Below are 27,741 nucleotides of genomic sequence, written 5' to 3'. Positions count from 1 at the left end.
TGCTAGGGCGTCTGCTTCATCATTACCTGGGGACACTAAGGGGGAGCGACCTGTGACATGCATTAAGGTCACCTCCTTTCTCTGCCCTAGGTCCCAGAGGTCCTGCCACATGGCTTGACCCCACAGTGGACGGTGTCCCACCAACCAGTTTTGGAGTTTCCATGTAGGGAGCCACAACGTTAGGCCCCGGAACACCGCCCAGCTGTCAGTGCAAATAACTAGGGGCCCAGGCTCGTGGCTGATTACCATCCACACAGCCCGTAATTCAGCCGACTGGCTACTCTGGCCCGTCCCAGTATCAAACCAAATGGTGTCTGTTTTGGGCTGCACACCAATAGCCGTCCAAACAGCTGCAGCCCCTCGGCTAGAACCATCGGTAAACCAGACACCCTCAGGTACTGGGGACTGTCCTTCTTTGTAGGGCGAGGGCTCCAAGTCCTCCCCTCTAGGCAGAGCACTTGGCTCAGCCTGGGCTACAAGCTCCACAGGCCCCAGGACCTGTTGTAGCTCTGTGCTCAAAGGGCTTGAACTAAGGGTGCTATGTTGCTCCAAGTAGGCACCCCACTTGGCGAGGGTGGTGGTCTGTGCCACCCCTGTTTTGGGTCCCTGGGTCCAAGTACGGACCCACCCCTGGACAGGATAGGTTGTTAGAACCAACACGCGTGCCGTTCCTGTGATGGCTTCTGTGGCCACTAGGGCTGCATACACAGCAGCCAGCTGTTTTTCTATTAGAGAGTAGTGAACCTCCGCTCCTTTCCATAATTGGGACCAAAATCCCACTGGCAACCGGAGACGCTCCTGCTGTTGCCAGAGGCCCCATCCGTACCCCTCTTGGGTTACGTGAACATCAAGTTCAAATGGGCGGCCGGGGTCCACTACTTGCAGAGCCTGTGCCTGCTGCACTGACCATTTCGTGGTAACGAAGTCTTGCTCTATAGCCTCTGTCCAACCCCATAAGGCCCCCTTTTTTTTTTTAATCATATTATACAATGGCCTTGCCATTTGTGCTAAATGGGGTACAAACGCCCACCAATATCCTAGCAGACCCAAATATGTGTGCAGTTGAGAGACCTTGGTCGGCCGGGGAAAGGCTTGTATCTTATCAATGATTGCCTCAGGTATAACCTTTTTCTTACCGGACCACACAACACCCAAAAACTTGACAGATAAACCAGGGCCTTGGATCTTTTTCTCATTCACCGCCCAGCCACGTGACTTCAGGTGGCGGAGAAGAGAGGGAGCTGCTTACTCTACATCAGAAAGAGAATCTGAGGTTAACAGAATGTCATCAACATAATGAAACAAGGCCACAGAGGGTGGGCGATCCCACCGTGCCAAATCCTGGGCCACGAGCCCATGGCAGATAGTGGGGCTGTGCAAGTATCCTTGCGGAAGGACTTGAAAAGTCCACTGCTGCCCATCCCAAGTAAAAGCAAACTGCTCTTGACACTCGGGTGCAATGTCAATGGAGAAAAAAGCATTGGCCAAGTCCACTACATAGTGATATGTCCCCAGGCGGACAGTCAGACGATCCATTAAATCATGAATTGAAGGCACTGAAGCGTGCAAGGGTGGCGTCACCTTATTTAACTCCCAATAGTCCACAGTCATTCGCCAGGTCCCATCTGGCTTCTTGACAGGCCATACTGGGGAGTTAAAGGGACTGTGCGTTGGCCTCACAATATGTGCCTTCTCCAGTTCCAGTATTCTACAACCCATCTCGTCTTGTCCTCCTGGCAGGTGGTACTGTCGCACTGTAACCACGCGCCAAGGCTGCGGCAACACTTGAGGAGGGTGGTGAGCATGCCCGCGTGTCACCGCTTTCACCACCCGGATCCAGAGACGGAACTCTCCTACCGACGACTTCGGTAAGCTGAGGCCATGTAGCACGTCCACCCCTAGAATATACTCCGGAACGGGAGAGACATAAACGTTGTAGGTATGAGGAGGAAGCCTTCCTATACCTAGTGGTAAGAAAACGGCTTTCACAGTCACAGTTTTTCCCCCGTAGCCATCAATGCAGATTGCTGGTCCAGGGAACAGCTCCGGGTTCCCATAAACGAGACTGCAGTCGGCGCCAGTGTCAATTAGAGCCAAAACCCTCTGCACATTAGAAGGGGACCAATGTATGGAGAGTTCCACGTGGGGCCTCTGGTCCCTGCTAGTCCCCTCTGACCGGGTACCTTAGCCCCACCCCTAATCAAGCTGAAAGGAGTCAGCCTCAAGCGGCTGCATGAAGTCCTGGAGGGACACGGGTCGCGCTTTCCCAGACTCCTCCTTTATGCTTCTCTGGAATTGTTGTTCCGGACGCAACTGTTTCCAAAGTTCCAGCAGGAGTGCATTGGGTTGTCGTTCTATTTTCTTCCTATCGACCCCTGCTGCCACGAGATCACGCCACATCTGTGCGCGTGTTACTCTCTGAGGCCCGCGACCTCGCCCCTTTACCTTTGGTTTGGGCTTCCAGGTCTCAACTGCACGGACCTCCTGTCTTAACTTCCTTTGCCTCCGGCTTTCTACATCCCCTAGGGTGGCCATGGCAGTTGTAACTTCTTGGATCCGTCGCCCTACATACGGTGTAAGAATAGCAACCAAGGATCCAAAAGCATTCGCAGGTGCAGTATCCAAAACGAGATCTCTCATGCTGGCAGTAAAAAGCTCCTCATCTGGGCCCTGCATGTTGAGGTTGAAAATAGCATGTCTCATACCCATTTCACGGATTATTTGCGTAAGTTCTGTATATGCCTGCCATTGACTCACAGTGTCTGGCAGCTCACCAGCCTGTCCCCATACTGTGCATACCACAGCAGTGAGCCACTGCATTAGAGAATGGTTGCCCTGGTTGTTGGCCAACCTATGGCAGTTTTGTAACCTTTGTCGCAGGGACGGATGCACTGTCACGAAGGCTAGCTTTTCCATCTCGCCTGGGGAGCAGAGAATGCTGTCTGCTCCCTCATCCCATAAACGTAATAGCCAAGCCGAGACTGGCTCTCCAGGGCGCTGTCTGTACCGCCTCCCCAGCTCCTGCAACTCAGTGGGAGTGTAAGGGGTGTAGATCATGAACTCAGTCACAGCTGGGTTGCCGGCAGCAACGCCCCCGGGGCCCAAAGGTTGCTCATGTTTTACCCTTTGCTTCAAGATTGGCCGGGCTTGGGGGTTGGGAGCTACATTGTCTCCACTCGCTTCCTCCTCCTCTGCCTCAGAGTCTCCACCTTGGGGCCCCTGTTGTAACAGGCGGACCTGGGCTTCCAGCACTTCCAACCAGGACACCTGGTTCGACACCTGGGCCATTTCATTAAGCCCATTTTCCAAGTTGAGACTTAAGGCCGTGAGGAACATCCAGCCCACTCGGCCGGCTGTAGCCTTCTCCTCCTCCGGCAACCGCTCAGCCAAAGCCTGCAGGTCCCTCTCCACACTGGCTGGAGAGCCATCCATGTCCTCCCACCTTTCCTTGGGGGTCCAACTCCTGAGAACAGTGGCCACCGGACACCATACACTGTGTGGGAGCCACACATCCTCCTGCCCAGAGTCAGATGCCATTCCTACCTGGTCGGAATCTTGCTCACCGTGCCAGGTGTCTGAGTGGGTGGAGGCTTCCTTGTAAGATGTCCACCACCCTCGGATCCTAAGGCCGCAGGAGATCAACAAAAGGAGGACAACGCCTTCTATGGCCAAGAAGGTGGTGTGTCAGCTGGAGACTTGAGTCTCCCAGGCAGACCACGCCTCCCGTTCCCGGTGTCGCTCCTCATGGGCCTCCCAAAGCTGGGCTCTCACATGCGCAAACCGCTCCACCGTGCTTCGGTAGGTTTTGGCCGGCACCGTATCCTGCTCGCTGCGCCATTTGTTGTGCGGGAGACCCTGCTCGCTGCACCATTTGTCGTGCGGGGCGGCCTGCGGGGTCCCTGGTCCCGCTCCCCACATAAGAACGCAGGACATGGTAAGGCCAAAAAGGAACACCCACAGAGCCATAGGTAGGGGAGTCATACCACTATGGTCTCACTGGAGGCTGGGCCCACCGGACGCGTGACCTGCCGTCCACCTTTCCGCCAACCGACCAACAACTCTCCTCCACTCTCCTCGACTCTGTTCCTCTGCTCTCTTCCGCTCTCCTCGGCTCTCCTCGGCTCTCCTCGGCTCCTCAGCAATCCTCGACTCTCCTCAGTAGCCACAGCAGTTGTACTAGCGGCCAATCAGCTAACCGGCCACAGCTGATGGCCATCCACTACCCGAGCCAGCACCCCTCCACGTGAGGCCGAGAGCCTGTAAACTACTTTCTGGGGCTCTGTCCCCACACATGGTTCTCATTATTGACCTTTGGGTGGCAGTCGCCAGCTCCAAGGGCGTCTGTCCTGGCGCCTGTTGTCTGTGGTGTCTCGCTCCCTGAATCTGACTTTTCATTTATTTTATCTCAGTTAATTCTCACAACAGACCTGGGAGGTAGGCAAGCAGAAATTGTTGACTGTTTTGCAGATGAGCAGACTGAGGATATGTTATTTAACCTCTCTAAATTGTCCTCACTTGTTAAAAAAAATGGGAAGACGACAGCTGTTTTTGAAGCTCCTCAAATCACTCATAAAAATAGACCAAGTTACTAGGATAGCTGGAGAAACATCCTGTTTGACAACATCTTCAACACCAGGGTCAGGATATCCCGCAAATCCCAGAATGGGTGGGGTCAAACCACCCCCAGGCTTCAGCAGCTGTGCCTGGGTCCTGGAATCCAGAACACAGAAACTGCCAACTAACAACCTGTGGGGACAGAGCCAGGAGTGCAGTTTCTAGGCTCTCTTCCTCACGTGGAAAGGTGCTGGCTCAGGTAGTTGATGAACTGTGATTGGATGGCCGTCAGCTGTGGCTAGTTGGCCGTCAGCTGTAACCAGTGAGCCATTGGCCACTAATATAACTGTTGTGGCTACGCTAGCAGCAAATGGGGGTGGGGGGGCTAGCAAGAAGATGGTTGCTGGCAAGCGCGGATTACAGTTAGCACAGCGGAGTGCGGGTTGCGGATAGCAGAGAAAGTGGACGGCAGGTTGTGGATAGTGTGGCTCCTGCTTCCTGTGTCTCCAACCCAGCCGCCAGTGAGAATATAGTGGTATGACTCCCCTACCTATGACTCCGTGGGTGTTCCTTTTTGGCCTAACCATATCCTGCATTCTTGTGTGGGGAGCAGGAGCTGAGACCCTGCATGCCACCCTGCATGACAGAACCCCTAAAGAAGAGAGCCCCACTCTGAGTGGATTTATCAGCAAGAAACTTGTAATACCATTGAACCTGGGTTAAGTTTCCACAGGCTGTTGCATAAGCTCCAGTTTATAGACAAAGCCACAAGACAGCAGGAAACTGAAGAAACCAGGGCTCTTTGGAGAAACTGTTGGTCCCTGGTAGCATAGTGTGAGCCTGAGATAACTTGTCTGCCAGAGAGCAAGGAAGCATCAAAGACAGATACTATTATGTCTTAAGGACCCAGGGCCAACTTGAAGGGCTCTCCTATTGGATTCAAACAAACCAAGTATAAAAGAAATCTCTGAAGCACTTAGGGAGATTTGAATATAGACTGGATGTTAGATATTAATGAATTGACAAATCAAATGGGAATAAGCAAAGGATACTTACTCAGAGCTTGTAATGGCAAGAGAGTCAGCTGTCATCACTTGCATTTTGGTAGAGACTCCAAAGCAGACAGAGGAGTGGGAAAGCTTGATAGTAGAAAAAAAGGAAGGCTTCAGGTGTGCCCTGAGTGGAGGCTGTTGGCAGGGAAAGTGATGCCACTAAATAGAAGAGAGCATCCTAAGTGATTGTGAGGGAATTATATTCAGCTTCCTCTGGTGGGTCCTAAATTGGAAGTGAGGACAAAAGTAGGGGTGCTGTTAGTTATTAAGCAAGACCTGACTGGGGGCGATGGGTACAGGAGTTACTGTTTGGTGTCCTGGGATGGTTGCTAGAGATGCTGGTCTGAATTCCCACAAGTCTGACTTATAGCAGGCTGGCTTCCTGGACTGGTTACTGTAGATTATGGGTTGGTTTCATGGGCTGATAGTTTTATTTTCTTTATATAAAATTAGTTTCAGGTACACAAAACAATGTAATAGTTAGACATTTATCATTTATATCCCTCACATTGTGTCAACCCCCCTCACCCCATCAACCATTCCTCTGACATCGCACACAGCCATTGCATTTCCACTGTCTCTATTCCTAATGCTGTACTCCGCTTCTTATAACTGTATACATATGTAGTATACATAAACTTCTAGTTGACATTCATTATTCAGCTTCAGCTTCAGGTGTACAGTTCAGTGATCAGGCATCTACATCTTCCCTGAGGTGGTCTCCCTAACGAGACAAGTGTCCATCGGATACCCTACAAAATCTTTACAACATTATTGATTACATTCCCCAAATTAACTTTTGTAACCCTGCAGCAATCTTGTGGTTACTGACTGTGCTTTCTAATCCCCTCACCTTCCCCCTTATCCCCACTCCCCCTCCCATCTAACAACCCTTAGTTTTTCCTCTATGTCTCTGAAACTGTTTCTGATTAGTTCATTTATTTTATTCTTTTCTTTAGATTCCACACATAAGTGACATCATATGATATTTGTCTTTCTCTGTCTGACTTATTTTTCTTAACATAATTCTCTAGGTCCATCTATATTGTTGCAAATGGTAAGATGTCTTTCTTCTTTATGGCTGCGTAATACTCCATGGTATAAATGTACCACAGTTTCTTAATCCAGTCGTCTACTGATGGATATTTCGGTTGTTTCCATGTCTTGGCTATTGTGTATAGTTCTGCAATAAACATAGGGGTGCATACATTTTTTTGAATTAGACTTTTGGATTTCTCCAGATAGATACCTAGGAGTGGAACTGCTGGATCATAAGGTAGTTCCATTTTTAGATTTTTGAGATACCTCCATACTGTTTTCCATAGTGGCTGCACCAATCTGCAATCCCACCAACAGTGCACAAGGGTTCCCTGTTCTCCACATCCCTGCCAACACTTGTTGTTTGTTGATTTATTGATGATAGCCATTTTGACTGGGGTGAGGTGGTATCTCATGGTTTTTATTTGCATTTCTCTGATGGTTAGTGAGGTTGAGCATTTTTTCATATGTATGTTTGCCATCTGTATGTCCTTTTTAGAAAAATGTCTCTTCATGTCCTCTGCCCATTTTTTAATTGGGTTGTTTGTTTTTTGGAGTTGAGTGAGTTTTTTATAAATTTGGGATATTAACCCCTTATCAGATATCATTGGCAACTATCTTTTCCCATTCAGTAGGATCCCTTTTTGTTTTATTGACGGTTTCCTTTGCTGTGAAAATACTTTATAGTTTGATGTAATCCCACATGTGTATTTTTTCTCTTACTTCCCTTGCCCGAGGGGATATATCAGTAAAAATCTTACTCTGGGTAATGTTTGTAAAGTTTCTTCCTATGTTTTCTTCTAGGAATTTTATGGTTACAGATCTTACATTTTAGTCTTTAAGCCATTTTTGAATTTATTTTTGTATATGGTGTAAGGAGATGGTCCAGCTTCATTTTTTTTACATGTGTCTGTCCAGGTTTCCCAGCACCATTTATTGAATAGATTGTCTTTACCCCACTATAAATTCTTCCATTGTTGTAGATTAAATGACCATATAGGCATGGACTTATTTCTGGCCTCTCTATTCTGTTCCATTGATCTATGTGTCTGTTTTTATGCCAGTACCATACTGTTTTGATTTCTGTAGACTTGTAGTATAATTTGATGTCAGGTATCGTTATACCTCCCACTTTGTCCTTATTTCTCAAGATTGCCGAGACTATCTGGGGTCTTTTATGGTTCCATATAAATTTTAGGATTATATGTTCTATTTCTGTGAAAAATGTCCTTGGTAGTTTGATAGGAATTGCATTGAGTATGTATATTGCCTTAGGCAGTATGGAGATTTTACCTGTATTAATTCTTCCTATCCATGAACATGGTATGTGTTTCCATCTATTTGTAGTTTCTTTAATTTCTCTCTTCAGTGTCTTATAATTTTCTGAGTACAGATCTTTTACTTCTTTGGTTAAATTTATTCCCAGGTATTTTATAGTCTTTGAAGCAATTGTAAATGGGATTGTTTTCTTAATTTCTCCTTCTGATATTTTATTATTGGTATATACAAATGCAAATGATTTCTGAATATTAATTTTGTATCCTGCTACTTTACTAAATTCATCTATCAGCTCTAATAGTTTCTTGGTGGAGTCTTTAGGGTTCTCTATATATAGTATCATGTCATCTGCATATAATGACAATTTTACTTCCTCCTTACCGATTTGGATGCCTTTTATTTCTTTTTCTTGTCTGATTGCTGTGGCTAGAACTTCCAGCACTATGTTGAATAGAAGTGGAAAAAGTGGGCAACCTTGCCTTGTTCCTGATCTTTAGGGGAATGGTTTTAGCTTTTGCCCATTGAGTATAATGTTAGCTGTGGGTTTATCATCTATGGCCTTTATTATGTTGAGATATGATCCCTCTATTCCCACTTTCTAAAGGGTTTTTTATCATAAATGCTGCTAGATTTTGTCAAATGCCTTTTGTGCATCTATTGATATGATCATATATTTTTTAGTTTTCATTTTGTGAATGTGGTGTATCACATTAATTGATTTGCAGATGTTGAACCACCCTTGCATACCAGGAATGAATCCCACTTGGTCATGGTGTATGATCTTTCTAATGTATTGCTGAATTCTGTTCGCTAATGTTTTGTTGAGGATATTTGCATCTATGTTCATTAGAGATATCGGCCTGTTTTTTTTGTTTGTTTTTTTTGTGTGTGTGGCATCTTTGTCTGATTTTGGGATCAGGGTGATAGTGGCCTCGTAAAAAGTGTTTGGGAGCCTTCCCTCCTTCTGGATTTTTTTGGAAGAGTTTGAGGAGAATAGGTGATAATTCTTTTTTGAACGTTTTGTAAAATTCACCTGTAAAGCCATCTGGTCCAGGGCTTTTGTTTGTTGGGAGATTGTTGATTATTGATTCAATTTCCCTGGTGGTAATCAGTCTATTCAGGTTTTCCGTTTCTTCTTGAGTTAGCCTTGGAAAGTTGTATGCTTCTAGAAAATTGTCTATTTCTTCCAGATTGTCAAATTTGTTGGCATATAGTTGCTCATAGTAATTTCTAAAAATTTTTTTTGATTTCCGTGGTGCTTGTTGTCACTTCTCCTCTTTCGTTTCTGATTTTATTAATTTGGGTCCTCTCTCTCTTTCTTTTTGATGAGTCTGGCTAAAGGTTTCTCAATTTTGTTTATCTTCTCTAAAAACCAACTCTTGGATTCATTGATCTTTTGTATTGTTTTTCTGGTCTCTATTTCATTTATTTGTGCTCTGATCTTTATTATCTCCTTCCTTGTACTCTCTTTGGGCTTATTTTGCTGTTCTTCTTCCAGATCCATTAAGTGTGAAGGTAAACTGTTGATTAGTGATGTTTCTTGTTTCTTTAGGTAGGCCTGCAATGCTATGAATTTGCCTCTTACGACTGCTTTCGCTGTATCCCATAGATTTTGGGTTGTCATGTTTTTATTTTCGTTTGTCTCGAGATATCTTTTGATTTCTTCCTTGATCTCCTGCTTGACCCATTCATTATTTAGTAACATGTTATTCAGCCTCCATGAATTTGTGTGTCTTCCAGTTTTTTTCCTGTAGTTCATTTCTAATTTCATAGCACTGTGGTCAGAGAAGACAACTGGTATGGTTTCAATTTTCTTAAATATATCAAGACTTGTTTTGTGGCCTAACATATGCTCTATCTTGGAAAATGTTCCATGTGTGCTTGAGAAGAATGTGTATTCTGCAGCTTTGGGGTGAAATGCTCTGAAAATATCGATTAAATCCAAGTGGTCCAATGTGTCATTTAAGGCTGTTGTTTCCACATTGATTTCCTGTCTGGAGGATCTGTCCCTTGTTGTCAGTGATGTATTGAAGTCCCCTACTATGATAGTGTTACTGTTGATCTCTGTCTTTATGTCAGTCAATATCTGTTTGATATATTTAGGTGCTCCTATCTTGGGTGCATAGATGTTCACTAGGGTTATGTCCTCTTGTCGGATCGATCCCTTTATTATTATATAGTGCCCATCTTTGTCTTTTAATGTATTCTTCATTTTAAAGTCTATTTTGTCCGATATAAGTATTGCAACTCCAGCTTTTTTCTCATTTCCATTTGCATGAAATATCTTACTCCAACCCTTCACTTTCTTTTGGTCTGAGGTGAGTCTCTGTATACAGCATATGCAAGGGTCTTGCTTTCTTATCCACCCTATGTCTCAGCCGCCCTATGTCTTTTGATGGAGCATTTAATCCATTTACATTTAAAGTGATTATTGATAGGTACATAGTTATTGCCATTTTTAAATTTGTAGTTAGATTGTTTTCATCTTTCTTCTGTCTACAGAAGCCCTTTTAATATTTCCTGCAATGCTGGCTTTGTGGTAATAAATTCCTTTAGCTTATTCTTTTCTGAGAAACTCTTTATCTCTCCTTCAATTTTAAATGATAACCTTGCTGGATAAAGCAATCTAGGTTGTAGGCCGTTGTTTTCCATCACTTTGAGTATCTCCTGCCACTCCCTCCTGGCCTTCAATGTTTCTGTAGAAAAGTCATTTGATAGTCTTATAGAAGTTTCCTTGTATGTAACCTGCTGTCTTTCTCTTGCTGCTTTTAGGATTCTCTCTTTGTCTTTAACCTTTGCCATTTTAACTATAATGTGTCTTTGTGTGGGCCTGTTTGGGTTTATCCTGGTTGGAACTCTCTGCACTTTCCGGGCTTGTATGTCGGTTTCCTTCACCAGGTTAGGGAAGTTTTTGGACATTATTACTTCAAATATGTTCTCAATCCCTTGCTCCCTCTCTTCACCTTCTGGTATTCCTATGATGTGCTTGTTGTTGCGCTTGATGTTATCTCAGAAGTCTCTTAAACCATCTTCAAATACATTCACATGTAAAAACACTCCACCACCCCCACTCAACACAGGCAAAGATATCAAAGATATAAAGACAAAACAAAACAAAACAAAACAAAACAAAAAGCAGCGCCAGTCTTGGCTTAAGCCCACCATGTAATCTCCAAGTTGTCCTCTGCTGTACCAAAGAGTCCTCTGTGTATTGTGCAGGCAGAGCCGGTCACCTGGTGCCCAGTGTGACGTTGGGACTGCAGATTTAGATGCGTGGGGCTGAGGGGTCTGGATGGTAGTTTTTACAAAGTTAGTGCAGTTTCTGCCCTTGCCTGCACATATGCGCACTGAGAGTAGCACTACCAGCCCTGTGTCCAGTTCTCCTGAGTCTTAGGGCACTTCTGTGTGTGTGTGTGTGTGTGTGTGTGTGTAGGCAGGCCAGAAAGGGTGGGGGCTGGGGATGGAGGGGTCTTCTCTCTCTCAGCCCAGTCATGTCACACTCTTCCCGCAGGCCAGAAAAGGTGGTGGCTGGGGGCGGAGGAGTCTCTTCTCTCCTAGCCTGGCAAAAATCACACTTTCCAGCCTCTTCCCTGGGTCAAAGCCGCCCGGCAGTCTTCCCAGAACCTGAGCACTAAGGCTCCTCTGCAATCTGACACTACTCCTCAGTTCAGGGGCCAGTTTAAGTCTCTGGAAGGGCGGAGGTATGCTTGGAAGAGTGGGGCGAGGGGCCCAGGTATGGAGTTTGTGTCCTTTGTCCAGCCTAGGCCCCAACTGGAGGTATCAGCTGAGTTTATTGCCTCAAATGTTGGATATGCTGCCCACTTGGTGAGAGAGATCAGCTGTGGAACGCAGGGAAAGAGCCCACCTCCTGGCTTTTGTGTTCTCTGTTCCATCCTGGGATCCCCTGCGTCTCTGCAGCTGTGGATGCTGGCTGCGTTTCCACCTCCGCAGACATGGGCCGCGTCTCCACAGCCGAAGGTGTGGGCCGGGTCCCCACAGCCACAGGTGCAGACCTCGTTTCCACCGCCACAGGTGCAGACCACGTTTCCATCGCCGCTGATGCGGGCTGCCTTTCCACAGCTGCAGATGCAGGCCGCGTCTCCACTCCGCTCCTTTCCCTCTTCCCCTGCTCGCCCAATTTCCCCACCTTCAAGTAATCCTTGCACGAGTCTCTTAGCTGTTCTGCGTGATGAGCAGAGAGTCCTTTGATGGGTTATATGTCCCGTTTGTGATAAGATCTGGAGGAGAACTCAAAAGTGTGCCCCGTTGCCACCATTCCTATCTTAAATTGACTTTTAAAATGACTAGAAAATTTAGTTGCATATGTGACCCACATTTGTATTCATCTTATATTTTATTGGTCAATACTTATCTGAAGGCTCTCTCACAAATTTCATGGTTGATGCTATTGACTGGAACCTCAGCTAGGGCTGCTGACAGAAATACCTACACATAGGCTTTTCATATGGCTGCTGGGCTTCCTCACAGCAAGACTCCAGCCTTCCAAGAGTGAGTGTCCCAAGAGAATCAGGCAAAGAATCAATATTGCCTGTTGTGACCTAATCTCAGAAATAACAGCATCACTTCCTCCATAGTGAAACCTACTAAAATTCAAGGGCAAGGGAACATAAACCACACTTCATGGTAGGAGCATCAGAATCGCATTGCAAGTAAACCACATTGGAAGAAAGATATTGTGACCATTTTGGAAAATACAATCTACCATTGGAATATACAGCCAATAAAAAGGATGGTGTAGATAGGCAGAGAGAAAAAAAGTAGGGTACAGTATAGTAGCTAAAAGCTGTATGGCATAGCAATTAAGAACGTAAACTTTGAAGTTAGGGCACAAGATGTAGCTCCCCTGTTTATATACTTTGTAAGACCACTGGTGAGTTATGTAGCCTATAATAGCATCTACCATGTATAGATAAAAAAAAACAAAAAACTTATTAGCTTGGTTTAAAGGAGATAATGTAAAATGCTTAGCCGAATGCCAGATCCATAATAAACACAGGTAAATGTTAGCTGGTATTGTGTTAGTGATAATCATTCCCCTGTTTTGTTTTGTTAGTATATATAAATAACATATGTGTGTGTGTATGTATATTAATATACGAGGTCTGACAAGTTTGTGAACTCATCCTAGAAGAAGTGCTACATACCTCACTGTTGAATATCACTATGGTCACCTTTGAAGTACTCCCCTTGGGAACCCATGCACTGACACCAGTGCCTAGGCCACCCTTCAAAGCAATTTTGGAACTCTGTTTTCTGGAATGGCCACAGGAGCTGTTGTCATATTACACTTGATGTCGTGAATGTCATCCAATGTCTTCCTTTCAATATCTCCTTTATCTTTGGATAAAGAAAGAAGTCATTGGCCAGATCAGGTGAGTAGGGAGGGTGGTTCAATACAGTTATTTGTTCACTGGCTAAAAACTCCCTCACAGACAGTGCTGTGTGAGCTGGTGCGTTGTCGTGATGCAAGAGCCATGAATTGTTGGTGAAAAGTTCAGGACATCTAACTTTTTCATGCAGCCTTTTCAGCACTTCCAAATAGTAAACTTGGTTAACTGTTTGTCCAGTTGGTACAAATTTATAATGAATAATACCTCTGATATCAAGAAAGATTAGCAACATTGTTGCAACAAGTTCTCGAACTTAATTGTCAGACCTTGTATAAGATGTCTCTGAATTGACTAAAGGTCTCAACATGCTCCACCATCACATACATCATGTACATAGTTCGAAAGGGTCAGTGGTTTTGCCCATTCAAGCACTATGCACATAGCCTGGGTACTGTCTAGTCTTCCTGAGGTAGCTTACTTTAACATATGAAAAATAATAAAATCAAAATGATAATGGTAATTTTTAGATTTTTGATAATCATGTATTTTAAAATAAAAGACTTTCCATTTTAAAAGGGGATTTATCCAAAATAAGACAAGACAGGACAATAATAGGAAGCTGACCAATATTTCTCATGAGCATAGGAGCAAAAATCCATAACAGAATATTAGCAAATAAAATCCAGAAATATATAAAAAGAATAATACACCATAACTAAGTGAGGTTTATCCCAAGAATTTAAGGCTGGTTCAATGTTTGGAAATAAGTCAATGTAATCTATGTTAAAGAAGATTAAAGGCAAAGAAAGAAAAACCATATGTTAATACCAATTGATGCAGAAAAAGCATTTGACAAAATACAACATCCATTCATAATAAAAGCTTTCAGCAAACTAAGAAGAGAAGGGAACTTCCTCAGCCTCTTAAAGGGCAACTACAAAAACCTAGAGCTAACATCATACTTAATGGTGAAAGAATTAATGTTTTCCTTCTGAAGATTGAAATAAAGTAAGGATGGCTATTCTCAATACTCTTATTCAACATAGTACTGGCAATTCTGGGCATTGCAACAAGGCAAGAAAAAGAAATAAGAGGCATACAGTTTGGAAAAGAAAGAATGTAGCTGTTCCCATTTGCAGATGATATAATTGAATATGTAGAAAATCCTAGGAATCTACAAAAACAAACAAACAAACACACCCAAAATAACAGAAAAAACAGAAAACCAAATGCTAGAACTGAGTTTAGCAAGACTGTAGGTTACAAAGTCAACACACAAAAAATCAATTATATTTCTGTACACTAGCAGTATACAATTAAAAGCTGAACTTAAAAACAAAACAATTTATAATAGCTCAAAAAATAAAATTCTTAAATATAAATCTAAAAACATGGACAGGACCTGTACACTGAAAGCCACAAAATGCTGATGAAAGAAATCAAAGATTTACCAGAGGGTAAGGGGGGAGGGGAGAGTGGGACTCTAGAAGAGTAAATGGGGTCTAATATATGGTGATGGAAAGAGAACTGACTCTGGGTGGTGAACACACAATGTGAGATATAGATATTGTATTACAGAATTGTACACCTGAAATCTATGTAATTTTACTAACAATTGTCGCCCCAATAAACTAAAGAAAAAAAAAGAAATCAAGGTTGCCCTAAGTAAATGGAGAGACATACTATGTACATGGATGGGAAGATTCAACATAGTCAAGATGTCAATTCTTCACAAATTGATCTATAGATTTAACAAAATACAATAAAAATCACAGCAGGATTATTTTGTAGATGTAGATAAACTGATTCTAAAATTTATATGAAAGGGCAAAGGAACTAGGCTAGCTAAAACAGTTTTCAAAAACCAGAAGAAACTTGGAGTACTCACATTATACAACCTAAGACTTACTCTACAGATACAGTAATCAAGACTGTGTGGTGAAGGCATAGCAACACAGATCAGTGGAACAGAGTAGAGAATTTAGAAATAGACCTGCACAAGTATGGCCAGTTAATTTTCTTTTTACCAAAGTACAAGAGCAATTTAATAGAGAAAGCATAGCCTTCTCAACAAATGGTATTGGAGCAGTTGGACATTCATAAAAAATGATCATTGACCTCAACCTCTCACCTTTTGCATAAATTAATTCAAAAAGGATTATAAATCTGAATGTAAAGCACAAAACTATAAAACTTTTAGAAGTAAACATAGGAGAAAACCTTTATAATCCAGGGTTAGGTAAAGAGTTTTGTACATGACATCAAAAGCACAATCCCTGCAAGAAAAAAATTATAAATTGGACTTCATCCAAATTAACAACCTTTGCTATGTACTAGATACTGTTAAGAAAATGAAAAGACAAGCTACAGAATAGGAGAAAATCACATATCTGACAAAGGGCTTGTATCCAGAATATAAAAAGAATTATAAAACTGAAAAACAAAACAAAACCAAATTAAAAAAATTTGACAGTCCAATTAAAAAAAATAGGCAAAATACATGGATACTTTACCAAAGAGGTTATGAAGATGGCAAATAGGTACATGAAGTGTTCAATGTTATTATCCATTAGGGAAATGAAAATTAAAATAATAAGATAGCACCACAAACTTAAAAAAATATACTAACAATTCCGAGTGCTGATGAGGATGCAGAGCAACTGGAACTCTTACAGTGATAGTAGGAATGCAAAAGGATATAGTCACTTTGAAAAATGGTTTGGCAATTTCTCTTTTGTATTTTTAAAAATTTGTGCATTTAATTTGTTTGTTATTGCTGGTGTTTTATAAAGTTCTTTTACATGTCTTAAAAATTTTTTAAATTCACATTGCATAGGTTAAGAGCTGAAACTTAAAGAAGTTAAGTAATTTTTCCTAGGACTTAGGACTGATAACAAGCATATGGTAGAGCTAGAAACTAAAGCCATGTGTTGTGTGTGTTCTGAGTTTCAATCAACTTTCTAGTACACCGTAGATACTGATATTGATAAAAGAACACTTCTATGGAGACAACTATTTCTTGATTTTTAAAATACATTGTAACAGGGGACGGCCCAGTGGCTCAGGTGGTTAGAGCTCTGTGCTCCTAACTCTGAAGGCTGCCAGTTCGATTCCCACATGGGCCAGTGGGCTCTCAACCACAAGGTTGCCAGTTCAATTCCTCGAGTCCCGCAAGGGATGGTGGGCTCTGCCCCCTGCAACTGAAATTGAACATGGCACCTTAAGCTGAGCTGCATCCCGGATGGCTCAGTTGTTGGTTGGAGTGTGGGCTCTCAACCATAAGATTGCCAGTTCGATTCCTCGAGTCCCACAAGGGATGGTGGGCAGCGCCCCCTGCAACTAAGATTGAACAGGGCACTTGAGCTGAGCTGCCGCTGAGCTCCCGGATGGCTCAGTTGGTTGGAGCGTGTCCTCTCAACCACAAGGTTGCCAGTTCGACTCCTGCAAGGGATGGTGGGCTGCGCCCCCTGCAACTAGCAACGGCAAATGGACCTGGAGCTGAACTGCGCCCTCCACAACTAAGATTGAAAGGACAACAACTTGACTTGGAAAAAAGAAGTCCTGGAAGTACACATTATTCACCAATAAAATCTTTTTAAAAAATACATTGTAACAATCCAAACACAATACAATAAGCACTGGACTTACTCTTTAATCATTTTACACAATTTAAGTTTCCTTCTCCTAAAAGTGTTATTTTTTTAGTTTCTACCAGAAAATGTAATTTAAAAGATTGAGGCTTAGGAAATGAAACATCTATTTCCAGTCTTTGAACCTATGTTCTGAATGGCCTCAAGCAGTCACTTTGACTCTTTCAGCTTTTCCTGTATTATGTAAAATAAAGAGGTTGGACTAGAATTAGAGTTTCCCAATGCAGGCTATGTATTGAAGTTTGCAGAGGAAGGCACTTTAAAGGTACCTATGTAATAATGGCATGGTGGTTATTTAAAAAAGTCTTATCGATTAGAAATGCATGTAATTATTTTTTTTAATATTTTTATTAAAACATAGTCAACATACAATATTATATTAATTTCGGGGGTACACTATAGTAATTCAACATTTATATACCTACAGAAGTGATCACCATGATAAGTCCAGCAACCATCAGACACAGTATTATGCTATCACAATATTATTGACTGTATTCCCTATGCTGTGCATTTCATCTCATGACTTATTTTTTTATACCTGGAAATTTGAACCTCTTATTCCCCTTCACCTTCCCCCGCCTTCAAAAAATTTTCAATTACAGTTGACATTCAATATTATTTTATATTAGTTTCAGGTGTACAAAATAGTGATTAAACATTTATATAGTTTGAGAAGTGATCCCCCGATAAGTCTAGTACCCACCTGTCACCATACATAGTTATTACCATATTATTGAATATATTCCCTGTGCTTTGCTTTATATTCCCATGAGTCTTTTGTAACTGCCAATTTGTACTTCTTAATTCCTTTGATTAGTGTTTTGGATTTCTACAGATAAATACCCAGAAGTGGAATTGCTGGGTCCTAAGGTAGTTCTATTTTTAATTTTTTGAGGAACCTGCATACTGTTTTCCATAGTAGCTGCACAATTGTTTTCTAGTTTCATAGCATTGTGATTGAAGAAGATGCTTGATATGATTTGAGTTTTCTTAAATTTATCGAGACTTGTTTTGTGGCCTAAAATGTGGTCTATTCTGGAAAATGTTTCATGTGTGCTTGAAAGGAATGTATATTCTGCTGCTTTGGGGTGAATATTCTAAATACATCAATTGAACCCATTTGCTCTAATGTGTCATTTAAGGCTGCTGTTTCCTTTGGTTTTCCACGATTTTTCCTTTGGATGATTTATCCATTGATGCCAATGGGTGTTAACATCCCCTACTATTACTGTCTTACTTTCTGTCTCTCCCTTTATGTCCATCAATATTTGCTTTATATATTTAAATGCTCCTACATTGGGTGTGTGAATGTTTACAAGGGAGATATCCTCTTGTACTGATGCCTGTATCATTATGAAATGACATTCTTTGTCTCTTGTTATAGCCTTTGTTTCAAAGACCCTTTTGTCTGATATAAGTATTGCTAGCCCAGATTTTATTTCCATTTGCACTTACTTGAAATATATTTTTCCATCCTGTTACTTCAGTCTGTGTGTATTTTTCAATCAGAAGTGAGTCTCTTGTAGGTAGTATATATGTAGGTCTTATTTTCTTGTCCACTCAGCCACATTTGTCATTTGATTGGAGTATTTAACCCACTTACATGTAAAGTAATTATCAATAGGTATGTAGTTATTGGCATTTTATTCATATTTTTTATTATTTCCCCTTCCGTTTCTTTTAAAAAGTCCCTTTAAGATCAAATATATGATGATGGAAGGAGAACTGACTCTGGGTGGTGAACACAATGGGATTTATAGATGATGTAATACAGAATTGTACACATGAAATCTATGTAAATTTACTAACAATTGTCACCCCAATAAATTAAAAAAACTAAATTAAAAAAAAAAGTCCCTTTAACATTTCTTGAAATACTGGTTTTGTGGTAATGAACTTATTTAGCTTTTTTGTCTGGGAAGCTCTATATGTCTCCTTTGATTCAAAATGACAGCCTTGCTGGGTAGAGTAATCTTGGTTGTAGGTCCTTGCTTTTCATCACTTTGAATATTTTATGGCAGTCCCTTCTGGTCTACAAAGTTTCTGTTGAGAAATCAACTGACAGTCTTATGGGAGCTCCCTTGTAGGTAACTAACTGCTTTTCTCTTGCTGCTTTTAAGGTTCTCTCTTTGTCTTTAACCTTTGGCATTTTAATTATGATGTGTCTTGGTATGGGCCTCTTTGGGTTCATCTTGTTTGGGACTCTCTGCACTTTCTGGGTTTGTAGGTCTATTTCCTTCACCAGGTTAGGGAAGTTTTTGCCCATTGTTTCGTCAAATGGGTTTTTAATTCCTTGCTTTCTTGCTTCACTTTCTGGTACCTCTTTGGTGAGAATGTTGATATGCTTGATGTTGTCCCAGAGGTGTCTTCAATTATCCTCATTTAAAAAAATCCCTTTTTCTATTTGCTGTTGCAATTGGGTGTTTTTATCTATCTTGTCATCCAAATCGCAGATTTGATCCTCCTCTGCTTCATCTAATCTGCTGTTGATTCTATCAAATGTATTCATTTCAGTTATCTTATTCTTCATTTCTGTTTCTTTTTCATGTTTTCTATCTTTTTGTTGAAGTTCTCACTATTTTATCCCTAAGTTCATTAAACATTCTTATAACCAGTTTTTTGAACTCTATATCTAGTAGATTGCTTGCCTCCATTTTGTTTAGTTCTTCTGGAATTTTGTCCTGTTCTTTCATTTGGGACATGTTTCTTTGTCTCCTCATTTTAGCTGACTCTCTGTTCATCTTCCCATGTGTTAAGTCGACCTGCTACATCTCCCCATGTTGGTAGAATGGCCTTATATATTAGCTGTCCTGTGGGGCATGGTGGCATGGTCTTCCTGGTCACATGAGCCGAGTGCCACAGGGGTTGTCCCTTGTGTAGGTTTTGTGTGCCCTCCTGTTGTAGTTGAGCCTTGATTGTTGTTAGCATCTCAGTGGGTGGGATTGACCCTCTGACTGCCTGGCTGTGAGGACTGACCTTGACTACCACAAATGTGCTATTGTGTCAGGCTGATTCCATGGAGTGTGAGTTGCTTTAGCTGGGCTCTGGTGCCTGCTGAGTCCAACCTTTGGGTTTATCATTTGTGGAGCTAATTGGATGGTGCTCTGGTGTGGTCTGAAGCCAGACACCAGGTGTGTTTGTTCTGGGGCTGGGCTTATCCTGGGAGGGCTTTTTATAGGCTGGGAGGGACTTTTTATAGGCCAAATTTAGCTGCTTGTGCCCTGTCCAGGGCCTCCTGGTAGGGGCTACAAAGTGATCTGCAGCTGGTAGTTGCCTCTTTTGGGCTTGGAAGCACCTGGGAGAGGCTATGCTGCAAACTGAGGCTGCTTGCCACAAGTGCTGGGTTTGGGGCCACTTAGCAAGAGGTATAGGGTATGCTGAGCCCAGCTGCTGCTTGTATGGGGTTTGTGGACCTTTGAGAGATTTTAGGAAAGTTTGCAACATGGGCCTACTCCAGCAACTTGTGTGGAAAAGCTGCTTAAATAGGTTCAACCGCGTGCATGAGTTGGGTGGGAGAAGGTCTCAGCAAATCAAGGGGGGTGGTGCAAGTGGTGTTAGCAAGGGTAATGAAACTTTTTGCCTGCCTGCACTTGCAGGTGGGTGGGGTTTGGTCTCAACAAAGGAACAATGGCACCTGCCAGCCCTTCCACCTGTGGTTGCTGGCTGTGTGTGTAGCAGACTCAACAATGGAACAATGATGCTTGTAAGAATTCTGTCCCAGAGAAAGCTGCCCCATCCAGCCCTTGCCCTGCAGCCAGACAAGTCACTTCCTCCCCATATGTCCCTGGCACTTTGCTGTGCCTTTGCTGGAGCTTAGGGCTAGTGTTTATGAGCAATTGAATCTGTTCTTTAGCCCTTTAGGAGGATATTTGCATCTATAGCAGTCCTCTTATCTCACCCAGATGGAATCTCTGTTGATTTTTCACAGCCAGATTTTGTGGGGGACTCTATTACTGGCACTGGTGCTCTGGGCTGGGGATCCCAGTCTGGGGCTGGGTCCCCTCACTCCTTATGGAGGACCTCTGCAGCTGCGATATCCTTCTCAGTCCTTAACCACCACACATGGGGGTAGGATAGGACTTATTTGCATCTCTGCCCCTCCTACCAGTCTCGAAGTGGCTTCTTTATGTTCTTAGTTCTGTTCAGCTAGTCTCCAGGTGGTTCTCAAGAGTAGTTTTTCTGTAATTTTGATGTGGTCATGTGAGGAGGTGAGCACAACTTCTCTCCAATAGTCTATAAGTCTCATCCACTATAGGTGAAAAAAAAAAAAAAAAAAGAGTGGGTTTGCTTTATAAATGTGTGTGTGTGTGTGTGTGTTTAGGAGGAAGAGATAGTGTTGTTGGACTGGAACTTCATTACTGACTACAAATCTGGACTTTTTAATAAGGACACTTATGTCCTTTCTAGGTGATTTCAACCTTGAGATATTGCTACTGTTGTCAAAAAAGGGACTGAATGTTGTGTCTACCAGGGAGATGTCAGTTTAATAGAGGGAATGATAATAGGCTTAGGATTTTCAAAAATTGCAGTTTCTTTTCGTTAGCTATAGGCAAATTATCTCTACCCCAGTTAGCAGTGGAGGATTGAAGTAAATCACAGTGCATAGACTCCAAAGCTTTGCAGGCTTAAAATCTTCTTTTGTAAGGAAAGGCTAATAGGGCCTCTGCTATGGACATGGGCGATTTGTTAGGATAGGTTATTGGGCAGGGGATGTATTACCCAGGTAATACAATGTTCAATAAGAGGATTATTAAAGTAGTTAGGTTTTCCTTATGGAGTCTGCCTGGTCATCTTGAATGCAAAACAAAATTAATTTGAATATGTAGAGAAGCTTGGGATTGATAAAGGGCTGCTTATTTTTTTAAAGGCTGATGGTTTCAACTAAAAATTTTAAATCTGTATCTGCTATAAACAAAACAATCTCCATGTGTGCACTAGATTAATGGAAGTACCTTTGGGAAGTGAGATCAAAATAAACTGAAAGAAATTATGAAACATATATGATAATGATAATAAAGAAGACATTTATTTTTCTTTGGGGGGAAGGAGAAAAGTCAGTTTGCTCTACCCAATGATGGTTTTTCTGAGTCTCCATTCATTCCATAGAATTGGATAGGCTGCTTGATCTCAGAGGATTTTGTACTCTTAATTCACAAAGAGAGGTCAAAGGGTGAGCCTTTGTGGGCAGCTTCGCTGGTGCACACCCAGACTTCCTCTCTGAGTGAAGCTTTTACCACATTGACCACACAGATATGGTGTCTCTCCTGTATGGATTTTGCCATGCAGGATACAATTTCCCCTGGTATGGAAACTCTTCCTGCATTGTGCACAGGCATAGGGTTTCAGACCTGTGTGGACTCTGATGTGAACAATTAAGCTTCCTTTCTGACTGAAGGCTTTTCCACACTGATCACATCTATAGGGCTTCTCACCACTGTGAACTCTTCTATGAACAGCAAGGTTACTCTGATTCCTGAAGCTTCTCTGACAAATAGCACACTCATAGGGTTTCTGTCCAGTGTGGAGTCTTTCATGAACGGCCAGACTACCTCGTTGACTAAAGCTTTTACCACACTCCTTGCACTGATAGGGCTTCTCGCCTGTGTGTATTCGCTGATGTGTAACAAGATTGCCTTTGGCCCTGAAGCTTTTTCCACAATGGGTACACTCAAAGGGTTTTTGACCAGTGTGGATTCTCTCATGTAACGTTAGACTACCCTTTTGCCTGAAGGATTTTCCACATTCCTGGCACTCATAGACCCTCTGTCTCACTTCAGGTGTATCTTCCTGTAGTGTCTTAGAATCTGGCGATTTTTGTTCCAGCTTCTCTCTTCTGAATGAATTCTGGAAATCCCAGCTTGAGGATCCTGTGGCCTCAGAGTGATCATATTTGTGGTGTGCTTCTGTCATCACATCTGATAAAATGAGAGGGAAGTCATGTAAGATGCAGCAATAGGCCAAGTGAAAAGAACAGGGAAAAAGAAACCATGCTTTGAGTTCTTACTATGTGCCAGACATTATACTGTGAACATTGAGTAAATAATTTAATCCTGAAAACAATTCCATGAGATTGCTACAGATAAGGAAATGAGAGCATACGGAGGTTGTCAAAGGTCATGCAGGTAGGTAAGTGTAGAGATGGAATTCAAACACAGGCATGCTCCACAGTAGTATACTGCCTCTGCATTTTGTTTAGTATAGGCTCCCAAATACTTTTATGAAGTAGACATGAATACCTCCATTTTACAGATAAGAAAACATACTCAGAAGAGTTAAGAAAACTACAGGATTACATAGGACCCCAAACCCAAGTTTTATCTGACTCCGAACAGGCATGGATTCAGGTTGTATAGGGCTTAAAGCTTTAAAATGTTAGAGGCACTCCATTAAGAAAAAAGTATAAAAGTAGGGACAGGGCTTTGAAGAGACCAATACAAAGGAGGGGTCCTGAAACTTAGATTTCATTAGCTTCATGAGAAATCCACTTCAGACGTCTAATTCCTTCAACACTGCAGTGCAGGTTATTGTCCCATTTTACAGATGAAGACCCTGGAGTTCAAGGAAGTTAAAAAAACTTGTCTGATACCACAGATAGAGCCAGAAAAATTACAGAATTTGATCCAAGGAATTTTTCCTTTAAAATTCATGCTATTTCAGTCTACTATGCTATGGTGAAACCAATTTTGGTTTTGAAGTTATTCTCAAACACTTCCTATGCAAATATTGACATTGCATCTGAATTTTTCAATATTGTCTTACATCTGAACCTCCTAGTGCCCTTTAAATATGGGTCCATTTTCTCCCTATTAACAGTTTTCTTGGAGTCATCCTAGGGAGATTCACTCTTTGTTCCTCTCCCTTACCCTTCCTTACTCAGTGATTGAACTGAGATTTAAAGCTGCTCATCCATTCTCTGAGATACTACTACAAGTTTACCTCGACATCAGGCTTGTTCTGCAGTTTCTACTGTTATTTCTGACTCCAGCTTGCAGGCTTTCTCTGTAACCCCCAGGAATGGTGAACTCCACCAAAGGAATGTCTCCTCTGCTTCCTCAGCCTGCTGACCAGTGCTGAGGACATGGGCACTGCATACAGTGAGCTGAGGGCACCCAAGTGATCGACTGACTCACTCACTGAAAAACGCTACATTCTGGGTATATCTTCCATGACAGTCCAGCAGGGTAGCTGTTGGAAATCCAAACATGTCCACTCCTGCTGTATGACCTTAATCACCACCTCTTCATAGGATGCTTCCATGGGCTGTTCTTGAACACCTGAGGAGGAAAAAAACCAACCAAACAAACAAAAACAAACAGGAAAGAACAGGAGAATTGATGAGTGAAAAGGATAAAATCAGTAGGAACTCCTGTTTGGTGTATGAGTAAATGGAGGAACTCTGGATTGCCTGATGTAATATTAATCACCAATACTATAACTGCAAAATGGGCTGAAAGGTACCATGACCATACACAAATGAGCCCAGGAGGAAGCAGGAGGTGGAAAAGTTGAGAGCACATAAGCACACATCCTTCCTGCCAATCCCAAGATAATGGTCACTCCTGGTGTTCCTTAGCCTTGGCGTGTGATTGGGATCTTCCACTTCCTTCCCCCATCTAACCATCTGCTATTTTGTATAGCCTCCAAAGGAATTCAGAATCTAAAAAAACTCAACATTTCAGCCTTCATGATTGGTTCTGTGATGGAAATGTCTCTAGCTCTCCTCTTCAGTTCCCCCTAGGTTATAAGGACAGAACAAGAGATTTCATGTTACCTTTAAGCAATTCTTAGGAGGCTCCAGACCCAGACCCTCCCCTCCCCTACTCTTCGAGATATGAGAATACCAGTTCTGAGGGAACTGTACCAGTAAATGCTTGTCAATATACTTGGAAGAGGAAGACCTACTTTGGACTCTAAAACACAGCCTAAAACACTCCAATTAGGATAAATAACTTGCCCAAATTCTCAGAGCCAGTAAGGAATCAAGGTGGAACAAAGATTTAGATCCAGGATTTTCTGAATCCACAGCCTATGACTTTACACTAGACAGTTCTCTAGTTCCTCATCGCTAAAGAGCTGGTGGAAATTCGTATAAAATAGAACGGAATGGAACAGGGCTTGACCAGATTTTACTACTATTCTAGGTCCTAGGAATCCTCTCACCCCACATTATCTTTTTTTTTCCTTTTTCTTTCTTTTCTTCTTCTTTTTTTAAATATTCTCTTCTTACTTCAGGACCCTAAGTACTAAATTCTTACACTTTATACAGTGGTTCAATATATAATCTTTGTTTTCCTTTAATATGTTCCATCAAATACTGGCTGCCTGATTTAATGAAATAGCAGTGTGATACACAGTTCTTTGTTTTGTTAACTGAAGACCTGGTCTTCTTGTTAACTGCACATTCTGCTTCCCGTTGAGATGACTGAACAGGCATTTTAAACTCTGATTTGGAGGACACCTCCAATTTGGAGTACGGGCTACAAAGGAATCCCCTATCAGAGTGCCAGGATACTACAGGACTTTCATTTGGAAGTTCTAGGTGTTACTACTCAACAACTGCACACCCACCAAGAGTCAGTGGAAAGTACCTGGCACCTTTTGTCTGAGGTTGGACTCTGTCCCTGAGGAATCCAGCAAATAGAGTTTGGTCAGAACAAGTGGGTAGAATTTATAGCTGTGCCTCTCCACGTACTGTGACATTTTCAACAAGTAACAATTCAGCTGTATCTCAGGAACCTCCTCAATTAATAAAGGGAAATTGTCTTATTTTTCTCCCTAGATCACGTCTGAGGAATCAGTTTCCTGAAGATTTTGGAGAAAGTGGTTTTATAATAGAAAATATTGCTTTTCCTACCAGAAAGTCTATTTATCCTTTGGAAAAGCTCAGATTTAGGCCACGAGAGGCTTGGATTCTTTGCACTGGCTACCCACTGCCCCACGTGACCTTGGACAAATAACCAAAGAGCCCTGACTCCATTTCCACACCTACTAAACAGGTTAATAACAGAGTCATATTAAGTAGCTCCCAGGAGAATAAAAGAACCAAACGTGAATGGTCTCTGACATGACCTACAGATTTAAGGCTTAAAGTTGAAAGCCCTCAAAAGGAAAGGACGAGAAGAGGAGGTTCGACTTTGCTGTCTCGGAACCTCCTGGGGCATAGTTTCCGGATTAGGCGATTCTGGGTAGGGGTGATGATCTCCTCCACAAGCCTGAATTCACCTTGTGCTTTCTCCCATTCTCCACCCGGAGGAGTTTGTCCTTTCTCCATTTACCCTCCCTAGAGACTGCACGTCCCCTGTCTTCTGAACCCTCACCGCAGGCCCGGGGTACACCTGCCTGTGGCCTCCCCTCCCGCGTCTCCAGGGTGCCGGGCCTTCCACACGCCCTGACCTGCGGAGCGGCGGTCGGAGGGGCCTCTGCTCCTCGGAGCAGACTCTCCCTCCCGCCTCAGGCCCCCAGGCCTGCCCTGCGTGCTGGACCTCAGCACCCTGCTCTCAGGGCCAGCTGGACCCTTCTCTGCCGGCCGCAGACCGCTCCCCTCGCTGCTGGCTTCCCTCGGGGCCCGGGCCGGCGCGGCCTGCTCAGGGTCGGGGGTGCCGCGGCAGGCCCGGGAGCCGCAGCATGCTGGCATGGCCCGACTCGCCTGGGTGCTCTGACCCGGCCGGCGGCCTCACTCACCACAGCGGCGCGTGCCCGCAGATAGACAAAGGCCGGCGCCGAACCCACAGCAGCGCCGGCGCGAGCGGACCAAACTACAACTCCCAGGAGGCTCCGCGCGGGCCCGCCCGCCAGTCCTCGGGCCTTGGCGGCCCCGGCTTCCCGGAGCACTGTGGGAAACGTAGTTCGGCAGCGCCCAGCCGCTCTCAGGCTTTCTCACTGCGGCCCCCAGCCTGTCGCGCGGACTTGTCTGCAGACGCAGAGCCGAGGCGGTTGGGGCATCCTGGTGAAGCTGTCCGCTGAGCCAGGAACTCGGGAGTCTAGGGTTTTTGGAGGCACTGCGGAAGGAAACAAAATCTTGGGGAGAAGTCGGCTGATAAAGAAGTCAGTTAATAACGTCGGGTACTTAGGATTTATGGGTTGAGCGGCTGCACGAGCAAAGACTACGTGTTCTGTAATTAGGTCTCTGAAGCATGGAGCACATATTTCAAGCAGAGACTGGGGGAAAAGATAATTTAGAACACCACAGGAGAATTTCGAGGGACTGGGAGGAGGATGCTTCAGAATGTTGGAGAGCTCTTGCCTTCAGTTCCCTTTAGTAAGAATTCGCACCCGATAAGGGTAGGAGAGCAGGCTTTGCAATTGTCTTGAATTTGCATGTTGGCTCCACCACTGGCTACCTGCGGGACTCAGGACGGGCTTCTTACGTGGTAGGGAGCCCAGGATAGGGTCAGGTGACAGTGACGGGGACCAGATGAAGGTTTCTTGGAAGGGCCAGGGTACAGGGTACAGGCCAGGCGATCCCCTATCCTGTTTCCTCAGAGAAAAGGCAGGTATGTGAGTGAACCCAGAAAAAGTCGTTCTGCATATACCCAATGAATTATGGAGAGAACACAGGATTTTCTAGGATAACAAATTAGATTTTTCTTAACTGAAGATGTGACTGAAACATTGAGAAATTGTAAGCCCTGAAAATCACTCAGCACATGGGGCAAGAGCTTTACTTCAAGAGGGTTCTTTGAAGAGTCACAGAAACACAGGCAGTAAAGTCCCTGGCCTTGTAAGTGATACTGGGAAAGGGCAAGTTTGCTTTTTAGCGTTAATGAGATAGATAAAGGCTCTCTAAAATGCCCTAAGCCTCCTTCACATGCACTC

At 43.2% G+C, this 27,741-nt stretch overlaps 1 protein-coding gene across 5 annotated transcripts in view; it reads right to left on the bottom strand.

Moving 5' to 3' along the window:
* The window catches only part of ZNF32 (zinc finger protein 32), a 62,578-nt gene extending 35,958 nt beyond the window's left edge, over nucleotides 1-26,620 (bottom strand). The window contains exons 1-3 of one of the 5 annotated variants that reach the window (XM_019714255.2): nucleotides 26,320-26,620; nucleotides 24,061-24,200; nucleotides 21,928-22,841 (exon numbers count right to left, since the gene is read on the bottom strand). In XM_019714255.2, coding sequence (XP_019569814.2) covers nucleotides 22,090-22,841; nucleotides 24,061-24,130 — 822 coding nt within the window. In that variant the 5' untranslated portion in view covers nucleotides 24,131-24,200; nucleotides 26,320-26,620 and the 3' untranslated portion in view covers nucleotides 21,928-22,089. The other 4 variants (XM_019714254.2, XM_019714256.2, XM_019714257.2 and 1 more) reach the window with 4 other exon arrangements.
* Nucleotides 26,621-27,741: the final 1,121 nt, after the last annotated feature.

The sequence above is a fragment of the Rhinolophus sinicus genome, linkage group LG07 (genome assembly GCF_036562045.2).
Source record: "Rhinolophus sinicus isolate RSC01 linkage group LG07, ASM3656204v1, whole genome shotgun sequence".
Taxonomy (NCBI): domain Eukaryota; kingdom Metazoa; phylum Chordata; class Mammalia; order Chiroptera; family Rhinolophidae; genus Rhinolophus; species Rhinolophus sinicus.
Note: the sequence above shows the minus strand (reverse complement) of the source record. Positions and strands in the feature narration are given on the sequence as shown.